Below are 21064 nucleotides of genomic sequence, written 5' to 3' on the forward strand. Positions count from 1 at the left end.
ATAAAAAAGTGAAGGTATAATAAGATAATACGCTTATGCTTCCATCTACACTTTGTATTCTTGGCATTGACAGGAAGTTAAATATTTATCTATTTCTGTCTTAGTTTGTCCTTTCACTTTTTTTGTTTGTTTTGAGCAATGTATGGGTTTTTTTGTGTTTTTTTTACTTGTGTATGGAAATGTTAAAAATTAACCCCAAAAAACATGAATGTGCAAATATTTTTTGCAAGAAATTGGAGATTGTTTTGAGTCAATAATTCCTTAATATTGATGAGAAAATACTCGTTATAAGTGAAATAATCTGCCAGTGGAGCAAGACATTTCACCCAACTTATAATGCGTTATATTAATAATAAGCCTTATTAATCTTACTTATAATGTGGGAAAAATTTCTTGTTTTACTACCAAATTTATTATTATACTTATAGCAAATATTTTTTCATCAATCTTAAGGAATTATTGGCTTAAAACAAGCTTCTATTTCTTTCTGAAAAGTTAGTTGTAAATCAGTTTTGTCTTATTTCAAGTGTACTAGGATATTTCCACGAGAAATTTTCACATACTTGGTTAGACTTTGTTTTTGTAGTGTATCACCTCGATGAGATTAATATAAAGCATAAAAATTTAATTTCAGAGTAAAATGATTTCTCCATTTCCCTCCAGGATCATTCCCTCCTCCAGATGGCCAGAAGGAGGCGGCTTCCCGGCAGATGACCCTTGACCCCATGTGGCTGTGCATGGTCCAGTCGTTTGCTTTTGCCTCTGGCTACATGTGGTACAATGTCCTCCAGTACCTCTACTGCTGTTTATTTTGAACGCACGGACGAGCCGGGAGTCTTTATCGGACCACTGGAAAAGCCTCAGGATCAGTCGCCATGTGTGTGTGTGACCCAACGTCACACTTTAACCCCTTCCCCTCCCTTTGCCTCCCTTCTTCTACGATGGATGAATGTACATCTGCAGCATTGGAGAGACCTGACAGGAATCAAGGAAAAACTAAATCATGAACACAGATTTCAAAAGTCCATAAAATACGACAACAGTCACACAGATAGGTAACTCGCACACAGACCCAACGCCACACATTCGCTTCCCCTCACCGTTCACATTTTAATGTTTACACGTTCTCATACATGTGGACACTTACATGACTTTTAGTGGAAGGCGATGAAATGAGGCTCAGGACCGGACTCGCTCCCCCCTCTCCGAGGCTTCAGCCGTTGTAGTTTTTCAGAGTTTGCAGTACGTCTGGACATGTCCGTTCGACTAGAAGCTAAACGCCCTCACTCTTCTTCCTCGCGAGAGTCGCCGAAGCCCCCCCTGGACCTCTCTTTGAGCCCGCCGATGATTCAGCTGGCTACACGTTGCAGGGCAGGTGGCTGTTTAAATGTTGAGGTGACGCAGCCTTCATTGCACTAAGGATCCATACTGCCCTAACTGCTCCCCGCCCCAGGAAAGACTTCGAAATGGTAGCTGTCAATCGTTTAATTTATTTTTAATTTCTTCCTTTTAACCCGCATATCTTCGCAACGACCGCCATTATATTTGTTGTCTTTATTTGGGGGCCAGGGGATGTTGTTTTTAAATCATCAGGACTGTTTCTGTCCATGTGTCTGATAATGTGGCAGAGCTGGCTGAAAAAGTGGGATTATGTTTCTACTTCTGCTCAAAATCTAAAGGGATTGTAGCTGTAATGCGTCGCTAGATGAAAGAAGATGGGACTTACCAAAACATTTATTTAAAAAAAACAGAAAGCTGAAAATTTAACAATGGAAAAAGTAGGAAAGGATGAGCAGACTGGTCATCTAAAATGTACAGTGCTGTGAAAAGTATTTTACCCCTTTTAGGCGTTTTTTTCTTTTCAGATTTTTATTTGCATTTTTGTCGCTTATGTTTCAGATCATCAAAAAACTTGGTATCAGACATAGATAACCCCAGTACAAACAAAAAAAACCTAATTTAAACTGATTATTTAATTTGTTAATGTGAAACTCAATATCAGCCATGTTTTGGTCCACGTTCATTTGGAGATTTTTTTATTTTTCATCTCAGCCACGTCGGATAGTTTTCCAGCATGCGTTGCATATTTGAGATCATAACACAGCATCATGTTTTAGTCCAGGCTTTGACTAGGCCACACTTTTTTTGGAGCCATTCGGAGGTGGGTTTATCTCAAGTGTGCTTGAGATGAGGTGATGAATGAACAGAAGAAAATCCTCCTTTAGGATTTTTTGCTGCAGACCAAAATTTGCTGTTCAAGTTAATTATTAGTCGTATCTGACAGCTTGTTTTCCAAAATGCTACCAGGTTTGAATCATGTGTCAGAAGACCTTCCCAAAGGTAGATTTATTTTGTCTCAGGTTCACAGAATAAAAGTTTCCCAAAATTCTTGGGGAAGTTCAAGATTTCCTTTGGCAGTTTGTAACAGACCTTAATGGCCTTTGTGGTGCAAAGCTTGACACATTTTGCCCAGGTTCTTTATTATTGTTGAGCACTGACTAGGAACCTTTACTGAGACAAGGGAGGCCAGCCGTGCTTTAGATGTTCGCTGACCTCCTGGATGAGTCGTTGATGCTTTTTTGGAGTAATTTTTATATTTCTGGGGAGGTTCTGCATTTGTGAATATTAACTTTCACTGAAGTTTGGAGTACCAGAAATGAAACAAACACTGTAAACCTTTTTGGGTTGATAGAAATCGGTGACTTTCTTTGAGATTATCCAGCCGACTTCATGTTTCACCTCCAGTGGTCAAAATTTTATTCTTCAACCAAAACAATGCAATCAATCACTGTTTATTAATTCTTAAAAGGGAATCAGTTACCTCCCAAAAACGCAAAATCTTACCAACTATTTTTTGCCTAGTTTCTACTGCAGATAGACAACTTGAAATAAAACAAAACTGACTTACAAGTGATGTTTCAGTCAATAATTCTTCAATATAAATAAAATCCTAGTTTCACATACAAATGAAAAAATTTTTACCTTTTTAAATCAATATTAAGGAATTGTTGACTTAAAACGAGCTGCTGTATCTTGCTGTTAATTTTGTCCTACTTAAAGTATGCTAAGGCATTTGCACTAGAAACTAGATGAAAAATACTTGGTAAAATTTTGTATTTTTGCAGCGTTCTTTCTAACCGAGGTCCATGTTCGTTTGGATAACCCTTTCTCTTAAATAAAATCATTGTTTGAAATCTGCTTTTAATATTTATTCAGGTTATCTGTCTGATATTAATAGTTGATCTGAAGCATTTAGTTGTGATTTTAAAAAACCAAAATAAAATAAATCTGAAACGGATAAAAGAAAATCGACAGCACTGGACCTTGTGGGTTCCTCTGTTTACCCGACTACGCTGCAACTCACACACAAAAATACTTTCATGTTGCTGGAGGATATTAAACTTCTGTCCTGACAGTAATTTCAGCAAAGCTGAATGGAGAAAACAGATATTTAAGCCATATAAGACTTATTGTTGGCGGTGAGAAAGTGCATTTTGTTTCTTGATTTTATAGAAAGCTACCCTAATGTTTAGCATTCTACAATAGAGATTTTGGCATACAGAGTTATAGGTGTCATAACTGTAAATTTACAGCATAACCTGCCTAAATGAGTGTGTGTGGTCGTCTTTACCCTTCATTTTTATATATAAGACTCATGTCGTGTTGCTCTGTGACGTCACATTTCGAGAACCGTTTCACCTCCAGTGGTCAAATTTTTATTTCAAATGTTTTTGTTTTATTTTTTTTTTTTTTTTTTTTTTAGACTATGTGAACAGTTTTTGTTTCTCCATGTCATGCTATGTTTAAATCTTGTACATAACAAAGTTGAGAAAATGTTAGAAATGACTGCAGTGTCTCTCATTGGTGGTCCATGATCATTTAAAAAAAATATTATTTTGAAATATGAATGTTTAAGGAAAAAAAGAAAGGATTTTACCTTAACTTTACAGTATTACCCTGTGTTTTCATTTTTATTTTGTATTTTTGGAAATGTGCTTATAAGGTTATAGCTGCTGTACCTCCATGTGTGCAGTGACACACAGGGGTCCAGTGGCAAACTGTTGAAATAATGAATATTTAGAAGAAGAGATCTCAAGCCTTACCGGACGTGCCGGTTGAATACAATCTCAAATAATGCTGTTTCCTCTCGACACCTTTTGGGTTTGGTGTACGTTTCTGAAAATTATTGAGGTGACGAAGTAAAACGTGAGTGAGGAAGGAGCAACCGTCGCGAACGATTGAAGCTCTCCCGAATGTTCCCGTGTCGTGGTTCTAAAGGGTATTTGTAACTTTCGTGGAGGAGCAGAGGTTATCAATATCAAACTAATGCAAAACGAAAGGTGCATTTTAGTTGCTGCCCTCCTGCTGTGCCACTGTTGGTAAAAACTGTGTGAAAAACAAAAAAGGGCTACCTGATTAGGTAGGTGAAAACATTTTGAATCAGACTGTAAATGTGTTTCATCCACTGTCCCCCTCAGACTCCCCTCCATTGTGAGAGTGACTTGAAATAAAGCATAATCTTACTGCTTTTATTTTTTTATTTTAATTTCAATGTTTTCACTATGTTTCCAAAGAAGGCAGGGGAAATGTTTTAAAGATGTGGTTTTAGGAAATGAACACAATAGGGATTAAAACGTATAATGCTAGAATTGTCTCTGATTTTCCATTTTGTACTTCTCCTCTTAATTCCTAGCTGCACAGCCATTTTACAACACAAACAACTTGTGCTGGAATAAAACATCGTAAAGATCCTAACAGTGTGCATCTCTTATTATTTTAGTCTATAATATTCTTATTCTGATGGTGCCATAAGCTGTTTCCTTTTCCTTGATGACCATGTAAGCCTTAATGTTTGTACAAGCAGAAATTTTAAAAATAATAATTTGGAAAATTTTTGCTTTGCTCTTGTGCTTTTTCAATATCTAATAAGTTTTTTTCCCCACAAATAAGTATGTACTCTACCACTTATTCCAGTTAAAAGCTAATGGTATTCAGTTCTTGTGCTTTTTATAATCTCTTATTTCAAGTATCTAGAAAATTGCTAAATAAATCTACAAAATGCTCTGGTAAGTGTACAAAAAATATAATTTCATGATTGCTAGCCTCCAAAGGTAATGGGTATAAAAGCATAAAAATGCATGTTCGAATGAAACATTACCTGTTTATTAAGGGTGCTTTTTATTCATTTATTTTTTGTTATGAAGAAGCAACAAAGTAAATGATTCTTTATATGCACTACTGCTACAAATGCTAGCTGCCAAAGCTATTTGTAGCATTAGTGTCCAAATGTGAATAAAAATTGTTAGTTTAAAGAGTAAATCAATAATGTTCTGATTAAAAGTAACCTGCTAGTCAAACAGATGTTTCTATATTGTAATTAATTTAAGTAAATTCCAGTAAATTCATAAATATAATGCTTCCACAAATGCCAACTACAAAAGCTAATAACCAAGCTTAGCATTACCATCCAATGTCAACACAAACTGTCTGTTTAAAGAGTAAAACCTTCTGATGAAAGTTTATCTTTTAATCAAACAGATGTTTTTATCATTTGTTCTAAGTAACAATATGTACATTACATTTGCTAAATTGCCACAAAATATAGTTGGGAAAGCGAATGGGCAAAATTAGCATCATCATCCATTTGCAGATATGAAAAAAATTAAAACCACCACTCTGGAACCTTTTCACCATTTGCCACTTGTGTGTTAGACCTATAAAATATTTATTTTGCTTATCATTGTGCACAATGATCCTTAGAATGAGATCTTCTTGCAATCCATGAATGTAAGCAAGAGTTAATGTCTTTGGTTTGAAATTTTCAATTATATTTTAACTCATTGCTCCGTAACATGGATCATTTTACTTTTCACAATCCCTTTAAAGAAGACCTTTTTTTCCAAACGATATTTGAGCTTCAACAAAGTGCAGAAAATTCATTGATTTGTACAAATGTTGAGGCCCCAAAGTATTGGGTGTAAAGCCGTGAGAAGAATCCAGGATTTTAATTTGTCGACTCCTATGGTGTCCTTTCATGTATTGTGCGGCATGAAGTTTTCAGAGAACTGGTTTCGACTGATCTCAGCATAAACAAAGCTTGTTCTTGCTCAGTCGTGTTCCTGTTATTTAACCATCCTGTCTGTTTAAGCTGTTTAGTGTCTGGGTTTCGTTACATAGCTCCTATTTCAGGCGTTACCTCAAGCAGGGACTTGGCAGGATGTCTGCTTGCACATTAGTAGAACTGTTAATTACTATTACTACATGATATTAATTAAAAGGTGATTTCATTTTGCATCATATTAACTCATTTGTTCAGTATCTGACTTCTTAAAACCCTTAGTTGGCAGTTTAAGAAGTAGATCATTTGAAGCTTGAATCAATTTGAGTGACAGGAGAAGGTCAGGCCTGAAGAAAAGCCAAACGCTTTGGGCAGAAAATGAGAACTGAGGCTGAACAGCAGGAAGTGAGCTGGAAAACAGGATTAAATATACACCAAGGTTTACCAAAACAGTCAGGAGGCAAGGCAGGGCAGCTCCTCTTCCACATGGTCTGCTTATGGAGGAGGAAGTAAAGGAGGAGGAGAAGGTCTCCACACATGGATGACAAAGGTCACCCACATGGCACAGACAAATAAATTTCAAGACTAGCTTTAATGTCCGCTGCAGACACACCTGCTTTGATGCCCGGACACCTGCGCTGAACTATTTCATGGGAGCTGCTCCCTGAGGTCCTCAATGTCACGCTTTAATGCCTCGGCCATCATGAACGCTTCAGAGAGGACAACGCTCCCTGAGTCAGCGAGCAGTAAAACATCCAGCTGTGGAAAAAAACCAGGGCCAGCATGAATGTCACTGCAGCAGCCGCAGGCATTAAGGAGTCGCCCTCTCTTGTAAATCCATGAACGTGTCTCACACGCACATATTTCTGGTTTACAATTAAAAGTATCATTTTTACAGCATTGACCAATTTAATGTGACTTTTACTCATGTTACAGGATGTAATAATCCTGGGTATGTCCGAAGTATTCACAGCTTCACTTTTCGCACATTTTATCGTTCTACAGCCCTATTCCAAAACTGGCAGAGTTCATTCTTTAATTTCATACATTTACGAGTACAACAATTATTAATTTTTTTTGCTAATTAAGAGAAAAAAAAACTCTGGTCTAAAAGTTTTCCCAGACTTTGCTCACTACTTTCTTGAAGCAATCAGAGGCCTCTGAGCCGCACAAGTATATTTACAGAATATTTACTGCAGTCACTTATTTGTTATCTTGACTGCATACTTTAAAGGTGACCTACTATTCTTTCTTGAACAGGTTAGGATAGGTTTATGGATTATGCAAAACTTGCTCATTAAAGGTTTTAGCACAAAATCATTCTTGGATAATGAGATTTTAGTCTGTGTATTTTGAGCTCTTTTCAGAATGAACTATTGTAGCACGTTTGGTATCACTCAATTGTACTACAAACATTTTAACTGCAGAAACCAACACAAACATAATAGAATTCATTGATGTCAATTTTACTTGATTTTGTTTTAAGGGGGATAGAGGTTCATTGCTGGTGACTTCTGGAAATGATACATTTTTTCATCTTAAAAATACAGCAGCACAAAACACCACAAAGGTAACAGAGTTGATTGAATGTGGGGCAGCTGGTTGACCTTTGGTGACCTCTGGAAATATTTATTAATATTTTTAAAATTCTGAAACAAAATGAGAAAAGAAAATTTCTACTGCACAAACATTTGACGCCAATTTTGTTTAATTTGCGGAAGGCTGGGGGGGTAACTCTACCCAGAAATAGGGAGTCAAGAATCACACAGGAAGTGAAATCCTCACATAACCCTGATTACAACCTTGCTGTCACCTCAAGAGAGGTGAGGAGGTTACTGTGGGTTGGAGCTGTCCGTCCTCCCTGCCTTCCCGCTTCCACTCATGCCCTTTCATGAGGGCAGCTGACGTCAGAGCCGCCAGGGGCCCTCGACTATCTCTGTTGTTTTGTAGCTGTCAGTTTTCCACTCTCTCCCCCTCCTACAACTGTTCCTGGCCGATGTCCAAGCTCTTCCAGCTCTTTGGAGGACTGACCTTTGCAAAGGCAGACAAACAGACCGGATCTGGTGCTCAATCAGTGTGTGGTGGCTAGCAAGGCAGAGAGGACTGGAGGGATAATCTGAGCTGTTACCGAGGCCGCCCCACTGAGAGGACTGTCAGCAAGCAGAAATCCCAGAGACTCCATTTATCCCAGTGAGGCGTCGCATATTTAGAGAAATCATCTCTCACCTGGAGGATTTAACCAACTCATCTGATAAATTGATGATGCTTTGCCCTTCTTTTGTGTCTGATAATCACAAATAAGAGCAGAGGGTGTTTAGAGCTACAGGTGTAAAGTGTGATTTATCTGTGAATGAAAATAAGAAACCACATTTAGTGGAGAGCTTATTTTGAAAACGGAGGGAAGGATGCATAAAAAAAAAATTAAACGGTCACGGGCAAACATGCATTTCTGGTGTTCTGGCCAGACCAAAGACAAATACCAGGACTTTTGAAATGATGATCTTTGGTCAGATGAGTTTTATAGTTGCGTCATTGGGGATTAAATAACATTTATTCAGCCAATATTTCAGTGTCTGTACTGAGTTACTGTAAAAAGAAGAGAAGCACAGCAGTTAGCAGTATCAGTAACATACTGTGGGTGCAGAGTGAGAGGTCACTGCATTTTATTTTTCCCAGGTGGTAATTCTTTGGGTGTAAGCTTTAATACTGATACTGTAGGTGAACTGTTAGGATATACAGATATTTTGAAATAAATTAGTGAAAACTACATTGCCCAGTCTAAAAGTAGCAATATTATTTAAATCTACACAAGTACAAGAACAACTTAAATTCCAATGAGAAATATACTAGACCTAAATTATATGTACATGTATTTTTTCACTTCATTTGAAGACAGACAATCTTTTCTTTTTAATAATGAGAAGACGAAGAAAAAGTCAACTTTACGACAACCACTACTAACAATAACAGTAATAAAATTGGAACTTAATATACAATTTTGTAGAATATTATTTATTTCGATAATTGCTAAACAATATCAAAACACAGGCTTAGACGGACTTTTTCCGAGTGTTTTGGCGCCACCGTGTGGACAATAGATGGGATTAACATCTACCCGCGCTACTCTCGCGGTTCTTAAACGCTTAGTAACCACATGATTGTTGCTTCCCATCGACCAATCAGAGCCGACCAAGAGTAGCGATTTAGCCAATAAAATGCTAGCATTTCGGCACCAGTTTAAACTTAATGAGTGTTTCTTGTTTTGAGACCTGCACCATCCACGCGTAGAAAGGACCGATGGAGCCACAAAAGAGGGAAGCGTAATATTTTTTGTTTTATTTAAAGACAGAAAACAAAGGCATTTTGTTGTGTTGACTTTGGTTAGCATTTTTATTTGGTTGTTGTTGATTTAAAGAAACGTTAAGCCACGGCAGAATCCATTCCAGCGTTGACGCTAACGTTAAATCAGGTCATTTATAACGTTAGTTTCGGCAAACACAACCAAAATGCCGTCCCGCGTGGAGGACTACGAAGTGTTGTACACTATAGGCTCCGGTTCTTATGGACGATGCCAGAAAATAAGAAGAAATAGTGACGGGAAGGTCAGTATGTGTCACAGATACTCACATTTAGAACTACGAAACCCACAACTAAAACATTAGTAGCTAGATATCATGTGTGAGTTTACATTGAGGGCAAAAATGGACCTTTCATAGAAACAACAAATGTTTAAAGGGATTTAATTTGCCTAATAGACCCTTGTTTAGAGCTGAAATCTACCAATATGAGAAATTGGTAAGCTAAAACAGTGATAAAGAAATACAAAACGTCTTCATGATACGTTAAATGGGGTTAAAAATAAATTTACGAGCTTAAAATAAAACTAGAGAATCACAACGCTTCGAAGACAATAGGTTGGGTTTAATTATTGACGAACACTAAAGTGAAACAACCTCAAATTGATAAAAGGTGATTATGAGTAATTCGAAGTGTAAAGTATCTCAAATTTTGCTTAGATGTTGTGTATTGATATTTATTATAAGTGGTTTAAAGTGTCTGGTCACCCACAATGGTATCCATATGCTTATGCTAATTAAGTTTTAAAATAACTTTGAAAAATACAAAGTGGAGAAAAAGAAATGTCACATGATGCAACCTTTAGTAAAATACCATGGTGTGACAGGATTTACACAAAAATTTCAATGTGTAACGGGATCCAGTAGTTTTATTTAAAACAGTCAATTATTATTCCTACTGCTGCTAAAATAATCTGAAATATTGAGTTATGTCAGTCCTCATGATATGTATAATATTTACTTAAATTATGCTGTTATTTTAATTTATTTGAAGCTATTCTTGTTACAGTTTGATAGTGGGATTTGTTTTGTGTCTTTCTTTTATTTTGTTTAAAGCATTTATGATTTCTATCTTAAAAGGTGCTATATAAATAAAGTTTTATTTACTTACTTTTCAGCATTGTCTGTCTTTTTATCTCGAGTCTCTTCAGAGGCTGATCTCCCACTTTTCTTCTTCACCTGTGTCTCCTGGCTGTTGATATTTTATTCATCATTTTTTTATTTTCATCTCAATCCTTCTGGGTTATTAATGTTTTTGTGTTGTGCAGATCCTGGTGTGGAAGGAGCTGGACTATGGCACCATGGCAGAGAGTGAGAAGCAGATGCTGGTGTCAGAGGTCAATCTCCTCAGGGAGCTCAAGCACCCCAACATCGTGCGGTACTACGACCGCATCATCGACCGCACCAACACCACGCTGTACATCGTCATGGAGTACTGCGAAGGCGGGGATCTGGCCAGTCTCATCAGCCGGTGCATCAAAGAAAGGTCGTTTCTGTGGCCATGTTTGCTTTTCGTCTCTTCTTTTATACATTTACAAAGTTACAAATTTGTTTGCACTCCAGGCGTTATTTGGAGGAGCAGTTCATCCTGCGGGTCATGGCGCAGCTCACCTTAGCCCTGAAGGAGTGCCACAGCCGCAGCGACGGCAGGGCCACGGTTCTTCATCGGGACCTGAAACCAGCCAACATCTTCCTCGACATCAAGCAGAACGTCAAGCTCGGGGACTTTGGTCTGGCGAGGATTCTGAACCACGACACGAGCTTCGCAAAGACTTTTGTTGGGACGCCATACTACATGTCTCCAGTGAGTTGTGATCAGTTGCATTTTAGATGTGATTATCTTTCTGGAGACGGATTATTTAGATTCAGATAGAGTTTCTTAAGTCTTAGTACCTAAAATGTATTGTTACTTTTACGGTACCTTTTAAGAGTCCATAGTCACTTGTTTTTTTACATAAATGTATCTATTTTTCAAATTAATGTGCAGATCCAAGTGAATAAGTCCCAGTAAAATGCATCAGTTTTTGGTTGCAAAGTAACAAAATCTGAAAGTGTTCCTCTCTTATTTTATGTTTTTTTTTGTTTTGTTTTTTTAAATCAGCTTTATCTTTAAAACCAAAACCGGTCATGTTGTAATTCAGTTACTGCTTCTTTCAGGAGCAAATAAACGGGATGTCGTACAATGAGAAGTCAGATATCTGGTCTCTGGGATGTTTGCTATATGAACTTTGTGCATTATCGTAAGTTATTCTACACACAGTTTGGCGAAACAGATTTCTCAAACAATTCTACAGCACATCAAGCTGATTGTTTTCCTGTTCAGGCCTCCCTTCACAGCGTACAACCAGAAAGAGTTGGCAGAGAAGATCAGAGAGGGGAAGTTCAGAAGAATCCCCTTCCGGTACTCCGAAGAACTCAACACCCTGCTCAGCAGAATGCTCAACTTAAAGGTTTGAAATATTAACTTGTTTTTTCCTAAACTGTACCTGCATTTGCACCTGTAAGGATGCCGGATGTCGTCCTCTTCGTCGGCAGGACTACCTGAGGCCATCGGTGGAGTCCATCCTCCTGAGCAGTTTGTTGAGCGACAGCGTTGCCGAGGAGCAGAGAAAGGTGCAGGCGCGGGCCCACAGGAAGTCTGTGGGGTCAGACTGCGCCCCTCAGAAGCTGACTGAAGCGATAGCTGTCTCTGTGGCGGAGCTCAAGCTCCGAGAGCAGGCGCTGCGGGACAGAGAGCAGGCGCTGAAGAACCGGGAGGAGAGGCTGGAGAGTAAGTGGGGAAGCACAAACAGAATATTCCATATCTTATGGAGTGCTGTGCAGATATATCCAGAAACCTTCGGAGTTTTGCTAGGAAGGCAGCTTAAAATCTGAAAATCTCAGTGTAGCCCTTGACAAACTAGATTGAACGATGTTCTTACAGTCTGGAGAAATTTTGTTTTTTCTTGGGGTTTTCAGATCTTGAGTATTGAAAAGAGAAATGGAATCTGGAAAGATGTTTGTTTGCATACTGTCTTTTGTTTTGCTTTCTAAAACATTCTAATCTCAATGAGCATCTTTTATGTTTGATTTACCACATAATGCCCTAAGGGTAACACTTTAACAAATATAATGTTGTTTTTAAGTCACTGTGAAGCCACAGATTACATTTAATCATACCAAGGCAGATTCATAGCTTTTGTGGCAGTAATACAACTTTAAATCAGTTTCAAAGTAAACCTGGAAATCCACAACTGCCCTTGTGTAGATCCCAAACAAAACATTAAAGACCACCAGATTAGTTTAAGAAAATGCATAGTTTAGGATTTAGTCCTGATTTGACAGGAAGTGTTAATATACTGCTGGCTAGTTTATTTGAGGCCATAAATTATCCTTTTGAATATTACTTGTATCAGAAACCAACTTCAGTTGTGCATTAAGTGATGATTTCTGAAATAAACAGAAAATAAATGAAGACAACTGTTCTAACATTTTCCAACTTTTTATATAATCAAATGTGCAGAGATTTACAAAGATTTTCTGCTGGGATTGTGTGGAATTTAGAAAGGAAATATGTCGTAACCCTGCGGAAAAAGCAAACCGAAAGAAATTAATTAAATCCAGAAAATCTGGACATGGAAAATAAATTTGTTTTGGAAGTGAAACAGCAGCTCAAATCCCACAACTTGTGGAATTTAAACTAAGAGAAAACTGAACCCATTTCCATGAGAAACAGCTAAATAGTTTGTACATGAAAGAGATGAATGTTTGATCACTTTTAGCACCATATAAAATAATAAAAAGAATCACAGCAAATAAAATTCTTCAGCAAAAATCTAGAAGCATTTCAGTTTGTTCACCTACCAGTCCTGAGTTCCTGAACAATTAACTGCAAGAAGTTGCAGAAAATGCTACAGCATGCTAGCATTCAGTGACGGCATTCTGGAGAACATCGTATTTTGTTTCTAAGTTATTGAATATTTTTGGTTCAGGAAGTTTTAGAGTCTCAGTATTAAACTATGAGGTTGAGGTTTACTTTGGCTTCACTGTGAAACACAGCTGGCACGTTGTGTTGATGGCTTCAGGTTTGTTCATGCTGCCTTTTGTAAAAGTGTTGCAATCAAACCGTGACCTACTTTCAGTTCCACAGTTCCTGGCTGACAGCAATGTGTCTAGAAGAAATATGTGCAAGATAAACATATTATTTTTGGGAAACTAAAATGGTTTTGTTTTTGATGGCAGAAAGGGAGCAGGAACTGTGCATACGTGAGCGACTATCTACTGAGAAGCTTGCACGGTAACACTTGGAATAATCTAAACTTTAACGTATTTTACCCGTACTGCGGGTACGCTTGGAGTCTTTCCAGCTAATTGAAACTTTGTCTTCTGGTCTCGTCTGTGATTCAGAGCAGAGAGTTTACTGAAGAATTACAGTCGGCTGCAGCAGAAGGACCAGACCCTGGCTTATGGCAAAGATTTAGGTATGGGAATCCAGCAAAGATGTTACCACTTACGAAACCAAGCCCTGAACTGAAAACAGCTCTGGTTTATTATTTTTGAATTTTAATCACTGGATGAATGTATTTATCATGTCAATAAAGCTTTTATACAAAAATGGTGTTTTAATTACCTCGCATCAGGGTTTTAGCTCATCAGTTACAACCTCAAATGACCTGGTTATAAAAAATTGAATCTGATTTTTCTGTGTTGGTCACTTGCCTCTTTGCTGTTTTGCTCTAGATCCGGAGGATCTGTCTCCCGGCAAGAAGAAAGTCCACTTTGCAGGTGAAAGCAAAGAGAACCAGCAGCCTGGTGGTCCATACCAGGATTTAATGCTGCGGCGGCTGCAAACCGCTAATCTGCGCGCCCAAAAACTGAGTGAAGTGGAGAAAATCTGTCAGTTCAAAAGCAGGCAGATCCTCGGCATCCGTTGAACAAAAAAAAAAAGATACTGTTCAATTCAAGAGAATTTGAATGTGAAATTCTCAACACTGGATTTAAATTTAATAATTCATATATATGCATAGTATTTAAAGTTTTATTATACACTCTGTGTGAGTGCTTTTAAAATGATAGGCAGCTATTGCAATTTTTAATGTGCTTTGTATAATTTTGCTTTATTTATGTGAGCCTTACGGATTATTTTGTAAATATTAAAAACTGATTCCTTTGGGAATGAAACGTGTCATTGTTCATTGCAAACAGACAAATGTATTTAACAGCTTTCTAGTAAGTAGCCATTTGCATATCATTTAGAAAGACACTTTTTAATCAACACTTGATGGTTCCCACAAGGGGTCATCAGTTTCCTGTGAAAAATGTTATCACAGGCAATGGAGCAGAAACAGTTTGCATCCAACAATCAATACTTAATTGTTGGATGTGATTAAAAAGGAAATGGCTATCAACCCTCTGAGTCATGAGCAGAATGATTAGATTATTAGATGGCCTTTATATTCCCTAATTGAATATTAAATGAAGCATTTGGTATTGCGACAATAATGTCAAAATAAATTCATATGGAAAACTCCATAAGTTTTTAGGACTCATTGGGAAAACTAATGTATGGTAAGAGTACATATTTATTACATCTATTGTAATAAAACTGAGTGCCTTTTTCCTTACTGCTGGAGGTAAGTTTTTATTCAAAATAGATTTGTGTCCAAAGGCATCTCATTGCTGAATTTCTTAATGTAAAATTAATAATGTTGCATAAAGCCTTGCCTTTTATTTATTACAAAATGAAATTGCCATAACAGTCAAATGGATGTATAAACTTAACTAGCATATAAATATAGGGAGCTAATTTTGTCACCCCTGACCCTCCATATATAAAAACTTCAATGATAATAGAATAGCACTTAAGAAAAGTGTTATTTTGGTATTTGAATACATATGACACTCGTGTATTTATAATAAGCATAATAATCTCACTACTTTCTGCTATAGAGAATTTAAGGTAATTGTGGTCAAAAGCATCTCATTACAAAATGTAGATTTATCATCATACATAATATTTAACAATTTATAGTAGAACATAAAATACTTGTATTTAATTTGAATGGCATCGCGAGATTACAGTAAAGATGAAGCGTTCCTAGCAACCTCCGTTGTTCGACTTATTTGTACTTCCTACTAATGTCAGTTTTGAAACCTGACCAATCGTGTTCCTTCTTTTGACTAATCGTCCAATAGGAGCCCTTATAGGCGGGTCCTCGCGCTGCCATGGTTCGTGTGGAAAGTTTACCGGCTCGGGTGCAAAGTTTCAACCGTCTGCAAAGCGGAGCTCGTCGGCAGAGGAGTCAGGGATGTGCTGGTGACGTCCGCCGGGTTTTCACACGGTTCCTAGAAGCCAGTAATTCCCATGATTTCCGCTCTTTGGATGTAGCTTCACCCGGAGGACACCGCGAAGTCTTATCTCTCTGTGAACTTGAATCGACGAGGATCACCAGGTAGCGAAAATGGCCTGCGGACCCAACCGTGTCCGGTTGCTATGTATGCTCGCACTGACTTTCGGCTTCTTCGTCGTCGAGGTGGTGGTCAGCCGCATTACCTCTTCCCTATCGATGCTCTCGGACTCCTTCCACATGCTGTCGGACGTTTTGGCGCTGGTTGTGGCTCTGGTCGCGGTGCGGTTTGCCGAAAGAACCCACTCGACCAACAAAAACACATTCGGATGGATCCGAGCGGAGGTGATGGGGGCTCTGGTCAACGCTATCTTTCTCACGGCGCTGTGCTTCACCATCGTCCTGGAAGCCATCGAGCGCTTCACCGAACCCCAAGAGATCGACACCCCAATGGTGGTGGTCTGGGTCGGCGCCGCGGGGCTCCTTGTCAACCTGCTGGGGCTCTTACTGTTCCACGGGCACGCCGGGGGAGGACACTCCCACGGGGGCAGCTCTCATGGGGACAAGGGAAAAAAGGGGAAAACCAAAAAGCTCCAGAACACTGGAGATGGGTCAGCGGCGGAGGAGACCAACAATCTGGTGGCGAGTCACAGCAGTCCGGGTGATGGCAGGTCAAAAACCGGTGAGTATTTAAAGTTTGGGCCAAACCTGTTGAGATGTGATGCATCTAAATGCATCTTACCACACCACAAATTAGAAGTCAACAGATCAGACTTATTTAAAATATAAATCAGAGCTTTCCTGATTTGGAGATTAAACTCCTTCTGTTTTGTAGCTTTCTAACTTTATATTCAAAAAGAAGAGGTTTCGCCACACATACAGACCTTTGGTCAATAACTACCAGCTTTGGGAACATTTTGTACCCATTTTGATGAGATTTGAGCATTTCTGTAATAATATATCTCCACAATTCATCAAAAATACTCAGCCTGCAAGAAAAGTAACCATCGGATGGTTGAGTACACGGACAAGAAATAGAAGGCGGTAATGTATTTCTTTGAGTTGTGGGTACAAATTGACCAGGAGCCTAAGACTTACAAAGAGGTCATCCATAGTTACATGGTCTAGCTAACCACAGAGATATAATCTAGCAGATAAAACAACAAACTTGCCAGTTTTCATCCTAAGTTTGATATTATTCTTTAAAAAGTTAACAAAATATTACCTTCAACTTTCTTTTGAATCTGCTGGTTTTGTATTGGGAAGACTATTCCTGAACATTCAAATCTAGAAAAAACAGATAAGCAAAAATGTATAAGACTATGGGGTGATGCACACCCAGGTGGGATTGATGCAGAAATCTTTCATGATTGGTTATAAACATTCTCATATTGTGACTCTATTGAGCTTAAAATCAACTTCTAGCAGCCCAGGTTATCTAAAAGCACATCTTTGCATTGTCTTGACAATTGCAGCAGTGACTAATCTACTGTTTCCTTGACAGCCAATTGTGCTCAGGCATGTGTGCCTGTTATCACACATTTATTGAGTCATTGCTGTGGCCACAATTACTGACTAAGCGAGTAAAGCCTCAGATTTCACTCTCCTCAACTTTTCGAAACCCTGAAATAAAGTATATGACTCATTCAGGAGAAATTTTTGAAAGGGATTAAATTGAGCGACGTTGTGTTGGCACAGTTTCCCATTAAGCGAGTTCTTTATGTGATGCTGAGAGTCGTGTAGTGGTGTTGTGTTACTACAAACTGGCACAAAAGGCTCTTCAATTCAGTAAGTGGATGTTTGGAGTAAAACAGCAGATCCGCGGTTGGTTCCTACGTCCTTCAGACCGCTTCATTTATTCGCTCACTGAGGGGTTAATCTCATATACAGAAGACCATTTTCCCCTCCATACTGTTCAGCCGTGCCAGTTTCAATAAATGGCCGCTATATCCCCTTCTCTGTGCACTGATTGCGTTACTGGGTCATACATCAGTGTAGCGGTGGAGTCGACAGCCCCAGACACACCATTAGCTGTTGATGAATGACCAGACGGTGCCCAGGGATGGAAGGGGGGCGCCGCCGTCCCTCAGGTGCCGCTCCCTCCTGTTTGTGCTCCTAGCTGCCTGCAGGTACTAATTAAAATATGCTTAATGTGAATTATGTGTGGAGTGTTGTATATAGGGTACAACATGCTGGGAGTTCATTCTTGCTCTTAATCCATCAAGACTGCTTGGTATGCTTTTGTCCTGTGTTTTCAGCACTAATAATGCAAATGGCCAGTGGGCTGCAAGACCCTCCAGAAAAAACCCACCAGTGTTTAGAATAAGAAAATGCAAAAAATGTTCAAAAGTTAAAACACTTGTACGTCTTAATTATTAATCTTGTTTTTAAAAGTTGTTTAACTTTTTGTGTTACTTTCTGTGAAGGCTTGGGCCACCATGATGTTATAAAAACACAATCATTTTTAGTATTGCTGTATAAATTATTGAAATGTACAACAAAATGTATGTTATGATGTAATTAATTTGATTTAAAACAGCAGTTACACATAATTTTTTCATATAAAATATCTATCATTACAGCTATAATGATGTTTTTCTCAAATGTATCTTGAGTGTGCAGGTATTTCCTATTTGTTAAATAAAACATGCACTTTGACTGTTTTTTTTTTTTTTTAGTTTAACAAAAATCAGAGGAAGATTTTGAATTTTCATTTGGATTGAAAACGACTACATCTACAAGCAGCCAACCCTGAGTGCTGAAGCTTTTCTTGAAACTTTAACAATGGAAATGATTGAAACTTTTTCCAACCGTTAATATTGCAGACCTTTATTAGGATAAGCAGCCAGTTTCTCAGTCCGTGTGTCTATTTAAATGTTGTACATTTGTGTCAAAGTCCATTTGAGCACTCGGCTGTCATGCAGCAGTGATATGAACTCACCTCCCGGATCTTTTATCTGCAGATGTCAGCAGTAAAGACAACCCGGAGGTGCAGATGAACGGCAACACCCAGTTCGACGACGACCAAGACTCGTCGGCGCAGCTCAACATGCGTGGCGTCTTCCTGCACGTCCTGGGCGACGCGTTGGGTTCCGTCATCGTGGTGGTCAACTCCCTCATTTTCACATTCGTGTGGAGGCCGTGCACCGACAAGAACTGCGTGAACCCCTGCATCAAAAACAGCGACACGGACCTCCAGGCCTTCAATCAGACAAGCGGGGGGGAGGCGGGTCCCTGCTGGGTGCTGTACCTGGACCCCACGCTGTGTATCATCATGGTGGGCATCCTGCTCTACACCACCTACCCGCTGCTCAAAGAGTCGGCTCTCATCCTGCTCCAAACCGTGCCCAAGCAAGTCAACATCAGACGGCTCAACGAGCGGCTGCTGAGCCTGGACGGCGTGCTGGCTATCCACGACCTGCACATCTGGCAGCTGGCCGGCAGCCGGATCATCGCCACGGCTCACATCAAGTGCCGCGACCCCACGTCCTACATGGAGGTGGCCAAACGCATCAAGGAATTCTTTCACGACGAGGGCATCCACGCCACCACCATCCAGCCGGAGTTCGTCACCTTCAGCTCCCAGTCGCGGGACTCTCTGTGCGAGCTGTCCTGTCGGACTCAGTGCGCCCCCAAGCTGTGCTGCGAGACTGCAGACAAACAGAAGGGTGGCGTTGATCCCAAAGCAGCAGCAGCAGCGTCCCCAGCTGTGGATGTCGTCATTGAGACCCCGGAGCAGGCCACTGTCATCCAGGTGTCTCAGACTGATGCGAAGGCAGCCGTCCGCAAGGAGGTGGAGTCGTCACTGTGAAACAAAATGCACAGGCGAAACAGGTGAACCACCGTCACTTCCTGGAAGCTGTAACCTCGTGGACCAGTTCTGGACCCGATTAAAAAGTAATTATTTTTTTCCGATCACTTCTCCAACATTTTGGTGAAGTTGATCCCTCTTGTTTTATCATCTCTTGCTCTGGCAGCACGGTTCTGACGCTCGTCGTCTTTTTCACGGACCTCATCTCCCCCAGGACTGGAGCGACGCCTGCATGACTGTCCGTCGTTTTTAGCACCTCGTCGTGATGTGTCACCTCATCCTAACGGTGTCGGGTTTTTTTCTGTGCCAAAGCTTCTCGCTGCAGAACCGAGGGGACAAATGGATGAGTTGTGTAGATGAGCCTACAGACCTTCTGGTAAAATTAGTCCTCGTTATTTTGCGTGGGCTTTGAGCAAATCTATTTTCTTATCCTTTTGGCTGCAAGTGGAATAGTATTGTATTTCATAATAATTTAAGTATTTAAGTTATTAGAAATGATTTATCTTTCTGTAGATGCTGTTTTATGAGATTTAGTTTTAATGATACAGAAGGATTTTTTTTGTCCTGGAGTTTATTTGAATGGAAAAAAAAGAAATGTTTTAGTGATATATTTTCAGATTTGATGTTTTTATAAAAATCTTGTCGTTGGACTTTCCTCTGGCCTTGATGCAGACACCTCTCACCTTGCCTTTTAAAGAATCTGCTGTGGTTTATGACAATGTTTTGTAGTCGGTGTGAGGATTTCTTGCAGTGGTAGGTTTGGAAATTTTTAAACCACACTAGCTTGAAGTTTGAGTCTGTTGTGAAGAGGCATGCGCCGGTAAGATAGCAAAAATATTGCAGTTTCACAGTATTACAATAAAACAGCAGAGCTCGATCTATTTAATTTTATTTAAAACAAAAACAAACAACAATTATTTTCACTACGATTGTCACAATATTACAGCACATCTTCTTAATTGTGATTTTAAATTAGGCTTCTTTCAGCAACCGGACAACAAGTGGGGGAGGGGCTCCAGCGCTTTCTGTTGAAAACGTGGAAACTGAAACCGGCCCATGCCTCACCATGAAGAAACAAGCACTGTATGCCCTGCGATGAGACACTCTAAACTGGAAAACCTTCTTGTGCTGGTTGATCTTTTCTTTTCTTGTGCTGTTTTCAGCACCTTGTCACAATTTGTGCTGGAGAGTTTTTATATATATGGATATAATATATCTCTCTATATATACATATCTATCTATCTATAAAACATGTTTCCAAGGCGTCCACTGCAAAAACTCAAAGTTTTACCAAGTATTTTTGGTTTAGTTTCTTGTGTAAATATCTCAGTATGCTTGAAATAAGACAAAACTAACTTACGTAAATTTTCAGCAAATATAGGAGCTCATTTTAAGTCAGTAATTCCTTAATATTGATTTTTTTTTTAAAGTACTAGTTCCACTAGTAGATTTTTTTCCACTTAAAACATGGAGGAAAATGTCCTATATCTTGGTGAAAACTTACTTCTAAGTC

The 21064-nt window shown here is 39.1% G+C and overlaps 3 protein-coding genes across 4 annotated transcripts in view; all 3 read left to right on the top strand.

Annotated features, from left to right (window-relative positions):
• Positions 1 to 4755, top strand: part of lpgat1 (lysophosphatidylglycerol acyltransferase 1) — a 55589-nt gene extending 50834 nt beyond the window's left edge. The window contains exon 8 of the mRNA XM_028040295.1: positions 664 to 4755. Coding sequence (XP_027896096.1) covers positions 664 to 815 — 152 coding nt within the window. The 3' untranslated portion in view covers positions 816 to 4755. The remainder of the gene's footprint in view (positions 1 to 663) is intronic.
• A 4515-nt stretch (positions 4756 to 9270) lies between these two features.
• nek2 (NIMA-related kinase 2) lies at positions 9271 to 14574 on the top strand. Of its 2 annotated transcripts, none has more exons than XM_028040576.1 (9): positions 9271 to 9660; positions 10683 to 10900; positions 10978 to 11218; positions 11572 to 11654; positions 11738 to 11864; positions 11950 to 12184; positions 13636 to 13690; positions 13806 to 13874; positions 14134 to 14332. In XM_028040576.1, the coding sequence occupies exons 1-9, from the start codon at positions 9565 to 9567 to the stop codon at positions 14180 to 14182; spliced, it is 1173 nt and encodes a 390-aa protein (XP_027896377.1). In that variant the 5' UTR covers positions 9271 to 9564; the 3' UTR covers positions 14183 to 14332. The 2 variants fall into 2 exon arrangements, with proteins under 2 accessions (XP_027896377.1, XP_027896375.1); XM_028040574.1 differs by having other exon boundaries at positions 9273 to 9660; positions 13801 to 13874; positions 14134 to 14574.
• A 939-nt stretch (positions 14575 to 15513) lies between these two features.
• slc30a1a (solute carrier family 30 member 1a) lies at positions 15514 to 20415 on the top strand. Its single transcript, XM_028040573.1, has 2 exons — positions 15514 to 16422; positions 18704 to 20415. The coding sequence occupies exons 1-2, from the start codon at positions 15855 to 15857 to the stop codon at positions 19549 to 19551; spliced, it is 1416 nt and encodes a 471-aa protein (XP_027896374.1). The 5' UTR covers positions 15514 to 15854; the 3' UTR covers positions 19552 to 20415.
• Positions 20416 to 21064: the final 649 nt, after the last annotated feature.

The sequence above is a fragment of the Xiphophorus couchianus genome, chromosome 15 (genome assembly GCF_001444195.1).
Source record: "Xiphophorus couchianus chromosome 15, X_couchianus-1.0, whole genome shotgun sequence".
NCBI lineage: Eukaryota > Metazoa > Chordata > Actinopteri > Cyprinodontiformes > Poeciliidae > Xiphophorus > Xiphophorus couchianus.

Bases quoted from the DNA above. Each gene is read 5' to 3' on its own strand.
- slc30a1a (XM_028040573.1), top strand. From the start codon at position 15,855: ATGGCCTGCGGACCCAACCGTGTCCGGTTGCTATGTATGCTCGCACTG. The intron at 16,423-18,703 runs GTGAGTATTTAA...TTTTATCTGCAG, and splicing joins TGATGGCAGGTCAAAAACCG to ATGTCAGCAGTAAAGACAAC.
- nek2 (XM_028040574.1), top strand. From the start codon at position 9,565: ATGCCGTCCCGCGTGGAGGACTACGAAGTGTTGTACACTATAGGCTCC. The intron at 9,661-10,682 runs GTCAGTATGTGT...TGTGTTGTGCAG, and splicing joins GAAGAAATAGTGACGGGAAG to ATCCTGGTGTGGAAGGAGCT. The intron at 13,691-13,800 runs GTAACACTTGGA...TCTGTGATTCAG, and splicing joins TCTACTGAGAAGCTTGCACG to AGCAGAGAGTTTACTGAAGA.